This window comes from Tachysurus vachellii, chromosome 24 (assembly GCF_030014155.1).
Source record: "Tachysurus vachellii isolate PV-2020 chromosome 24, HZAU_Pvac_v1, whole genome shotgun sequence".
Taxonomy (NCBI): domain Eukaryota; kingdom Metazoa; phylum Chordata; class Actinopteri; order Siluriformes; family Bagridae; genus Tachysurus; species Tachysurus vachellii.
This window is the reverse complement of record NC_083483.1, coordinates 13,998,815-14,003,723: the sequence shown is the minus strand read 5'-3', so window position 1 is coordinate 14,003,723 and position 4,909 is coordinate 13,998,815. Positions and strand designations below refer to the sequence as shown.

At 45.4% G+C, this 4,909-nt stretch overlaps 1 protein-coding gene across 1 annotated transcript in view; it reads right to left on the bottom strand.

The window, feature by feature from the left end:
- Nucleotides 1-643: 643 nt before the first annotated feature.
- spred2a (sprouty related EVH1 domain containing 2a) overlaps nucleotides 644-4,909 on the bottom strand; it is a 20,413-nt gene continuing 16,147 nt past the window's right edge. The window contains exons 5-6 of the mRNA XM_060860063.1: nucleotides 4,365-4,520; nucleotides 644-3,440 (exon numbers count right to left, since the gene is read on the bottom strand). Coding sequence (XP_060716046.1) covers nucleotides 2,790-3,440; nucleotides 4,365-4,520 — 807 coding nt within the window. The 3' untranslated portion in view covers nucleotides 644-2,789. The remainder of the gene's footprint in view (nucleotides 3,441-4,364; nucleotides 4,521-4,909) is intronic.

Genomic DNA, 4,909 nt, shown 5'->3' with positions numbered 1-4,909 from the left:
TGAACAACGGACTGAACAGGAAGTCTCTGTAAATCCCAGCCGCTTTCTCTTTCTTCATTAAAGACAGCAGATTTGTTCATCAGGATCTGAAACACGCCAATTGAGACACATCCTGTGATTGTTCTGTCACTTCCTGTGGGCAGGATGCTGTAACGTCTAACACACGTTTCCTTTAAATGTAGGATTTCGCCTAGAAAGAAGCTGAGACAGCTGGCATGATGCCCAAAGGCCAATTTTGACCAATCAGAATCGAGAATCTGGTGGGTGCAAATACTTTTACACCACACTGCTAGAGTTCAGGATGTAGACAAGAAACATGGAGCAGGTTGTTCAGGCACTTTTCTTTTAATGTCTTTATGTCTCCAGGAGCAGGGAGTCCACAGGACACACACACACACACACACACACACAGGTTGGCTTCCTGCTTCTGTTTATCATTAGAAAAATAGAACAGCTTTTTTCACCCTCATTTCTTTCTTTTTCCCGTTATTGAACAACACGCGGTATTGCAGAAGCTTTCAGAAACTGGAGAAGAAGAAAAAAATGAGGAAGGAGGAGATGCAGAGACGAGGGAACAGAGTGTGTGTGTGTGTGTGTGGGTGTGTATGTGAACATTTAAAAGTCTGTTCTGTCTTCTATCCTGTGTGTTTGTGCTTTAGACAAAAAAAAATGAGCTTTTTATTTGTCTTGTAGATAATTACATTGATTTTGAGGCTGGTTCTCGATTTCAAATATACACAGTGTAAATACGGCATCGTACATTCACACACACACACACACACACACACACACACACACACAGACGTTTACATTAAAGTTGGACAGCTGTTTTGGCTGCATGTTAACTGGACATTCAGTAGAGCAGTTACAGATGTGAGTCTGAACCTCTGAGTTGTTTTTGTTTTCTTTTTAGATTTCTACATGAATCGGTTTCATCTGTGTCGAACGTATAAAGACGACTACTCGAGGGTTAACGACGTTAAAGGGAGGCTAGTAAACGTGTAGCGGGTCCGACTCCAGACTCCGGGCGTCCGGTTCTGGTACTTCACAGATTTGCCAACACTATAAAGTCATGTGGTGCAACCAGGTTTCTACTGCAGCGCTTTAAAGGCAGGGTCTCCGATTTTTGAGAAACGCTTCAGAAAACTGAGTCGGGCCGATAATAAACAAAAATCAAAACAAAAATCAAAACAAACGTGTAGCCAATGAGCAGAAAGGGGCGTGTCTTGTCAATATGGGCAGAGAGAGTGTTCAGTGCGCATGTGTGACATTAGCAGAAAGCGGTTTTAACATTGACATGGAGGATAAAAACAAAGAAAGAAAGAGAAGAAAGACTTACGATAAGGTAAGAAGTAGGACGTGTTAATATAGGATCAGCTTTCCAGCGCTGGAGAGAACTGAAGGAGCAGGAAGTTGGTCACATATTCACAGATTGGAGTTTCCTGAGTCAATAACTCCTGAGCTAAACGCTGTTACTACACAAATAACACCTCTTTTCTATCGTAGTAATGTAGAGACGCAGCTACAACCGTGTTTTGTGTAGTAACAGTGTTTAGCTCAGGAGTTATTGACTCGGGAAACTCCAATCTGTGAATATGTGACCAACTTTACTTAAGACGCCGAGGCGCTTTTTTCCTTCTCGATAGATGAGTAACGTTGGTTTTGCTTTGTTACACAGAACTAATATATGTCTTTGTCCTTTACATGATTATGTTTGTGTGTCATTTTTGCTTGTTTGTTTATCTGCAATCGTATTGTTCTTCCCTTCAGCTATGATAAAGACACGTTTCTTTCCATTAGTTGCCTGGGTTACGTATGTATGTGTGGGCGGAGCTATCAATACAGGGGTGGGACCCAGGGGTGGGTTAGGGGCGTGTTTGTTTTGGTGATTTCAAATGTCAACATTGGCTTTCAAAAATCGGAGACCCCACCTTTATTAAAGAACGTTAGCCAAGAGGCTTCCTTAGTAGTATCTTGTTTTAAAAAGAAAGTCAATGGAAACAGAATTATAAGTATATTTTGCATCAGAAGATAATGTTCACTTGTTTTGGTCGTTGTAACGATGATGTTTTATCCAAATGTTGTTTTTTTTTAGTCAAAACCCACAAATACACACAAACCGCAAAGTAAAGCGTCTGTTACTGAAAAGATTGTCTTTAGTTATTATTATCATCATCAGGACAGTTGAAGACCCATTCATAGAGAAATCTAGATCAGAGGTTCCACACACACACACACACACACACACACACACACATACACACACTTTTCTATCACAGTTGTACTTCACTGTGGCACATTCGGCCCGTACACGCGCTCGGCAGCTTATATCGTTTTGGCTTCAGCAAAAAAAATAACTTCCACATTTTTGTCTCCATTTCATCAGAGACATCACGTGTCAGGTTTTGCCTGCTTGGACATTCACGTGTGAGTTTAGTGCCTCGGACGGGAGAGACGTCACCCCGGACTGACCGGCCACGGCGACAGGACCAAACAGAAGCATAAAAAAAATAATAAATTCCAGGATATTGTAAAAACATAAAAGGTCCTGGATTTATATTTATATATTTATATATATATATTTATCTGTATAGATTTATATGTAGCCCGTTAGACAGTTGTGTATATATACAGTTTATTATATATAAATGACTATATAAAGGAATTTACTTGTTAATGGCATAGAAGCTGAATGGCACCAAAAAGTCTGGAGAAAACAAACAAACAACAACAAAAAAGTCGCCGTCTGACAGTTGTTCAGGTTCGTCTCGGTCGCTGTCTCGTCCGCGTCAGCCGGCAGCTTTGTGTCGGGCGCCGCAGCAGTGGCATGCGACGGCACAACGATGGCAGGCACGCAGCGGTGCGTAGCAGCACATGCAGGGTGCGATGAGCGACAGGCCGAGCAGTGCGAGCCAGCGCAGTACAAGGCGCCCGTCACTGGGGTCGCAGGAGCACGGCTCTGAGTACTCGCCCTCGGCGTCGGCCATGCAGTGGTACAGCAGACTGTCTGCACACCACATGAAGCTCACGCGCCGTATGAGCGCCACCACCGGGTCCGGTGCTTCCTGGCACTGCCCACGCCGGTTCTGTGCCGGGCTGAACACGTCCCTGCAGTACACGCAGCGCACGCGCTCATCCTCCGTGCGCCAGGGGGTCCGCGGCTGGCACGACACTACGCCACCGCTGATGCCTGATTTCCTGTCGTCTCCAGAGAGCCGGTGTGGGTACGGGTACGTGTAGTCGTGTTTGGGTGCTTCGCTCTTGGCGAAGGAGACGTAAGCGTCCGTAGGTTCCGGGCACAGGAGTTTGTGGGCGCCTGTGGTGGCATGACGGTAGTCCTCGTAGCCCGTTAGCCAGGCGCGCTCACGCGGGTTTATGCGCACAAGCTCTTCTTCTTCCTCTAGGAAGTTCACAGGAACATGGGGGAACATCGGCACCGCCTGGAGTCGCACCACAGCAGGAAACAGATCACAGTAAGGTAACGTTATACAGACAGAACGCTTTCAAACGGAGTCATGAGACAATTTTACATCCTCACTTCTAAAGAATCTCAACATTACACAGACTTTCTGTTAACAGGTGACTTTTCAGTGGAGTTTCTGGAGAAAGAATGTCTTCGTCTTTACCAGTTTTGTCTGGATTTTTAAAGCACTCTCTTTACATGGTTTAAAAAATATTAGAGCTATGATTTAAATGGTAACCTTAATCATGAGCTCCATCCATGTTTTAATTCATTCATTCATTCATTTATTCATCTTCTACCGCTTATCCGAACTACCTCGGGTCACGGGGAGCCTGTGCCTATCTCAGGTGTCATCGGGCATCAAGGCAGGATACACCCTGGACGGAGTGCCAACCCATCGCAGGGCACACACACACTCTCATTCACTCACACACTAGGGACAATTTTTCCAGAGATGCCAATCAACCTACCATGCATGTCTTTGGACCGGGGGAGGAAACCGGAGTACCCGGAGGAAACCCCCGAGGCACGGGGAGAACATGCAAACTCCACACACACAAGGCGGAGGCGGGAATCGAACCCCCAACCCTGGAGGTGTGAGGTGAACGTGCTAACCACTAAGCCACCGTGACCCCTGTTTTAATTCATTTAAATAAAAAATGGAACACTTTGTGTATTTTATGATTTCTTAACAATTCCCATTTTAAAAAGATGCATGTTACGATATGTTATGTTACGATAAAAGATAAAGATAATTATATTCTCTGCCGTCTTCTGGAATCTGACTCAAAAAAACTGGAACTGGAAGAAAAATTTAAAGAAGAATGTTTCAGAAATGAAGTAACTGTTGTGTGGATGGGTGACAGTCAGTGTACACACTAATGCAGGCGTGATGAAGCACCTGGTCCAGGAAGTAATGGTCAGCGTGCCTGTGCTGGTTGTAGAGTTGCTCCAGAATGCACTGGTGGTGACGGGATTCGCAGAAGCCGATGGGGGCGAGCGTCTGCAGCGACGGCTCCCTCTTCTGCGACGAGTTAGACGAGCTGTCTGTGGCAGTCTGATGGAGAGAGCGTGAAAGAAAGAAAAAGGTCAGAACATGAGAGACCCCCTGCCTGGTGCACCGAGTCCCCCGTGATAGAATCCAGGGTCCCTGTGACCCTGTGTTAATGTGCTACAGAAAATGTATGGATGGATTTTATTCTACACTGGAACTGACTGGGACAGAGGCCACGCCTCCCACATTAAAGATCAAAGGCACTGAGACCACACCCCTTCCACTAAGCCTGGAATCAGGTGCAGAGGCCACACCTCCTTCAATAAGACCTGAAATATCACACAGATGCCACATGGTATTGATACATGACACAAAGTCCACGCCTCCTTCTCTGAGACTGACAGATAAAACAAAGGCCACGCCTCCTTCTCTGAGACTGACAGATAAAACAA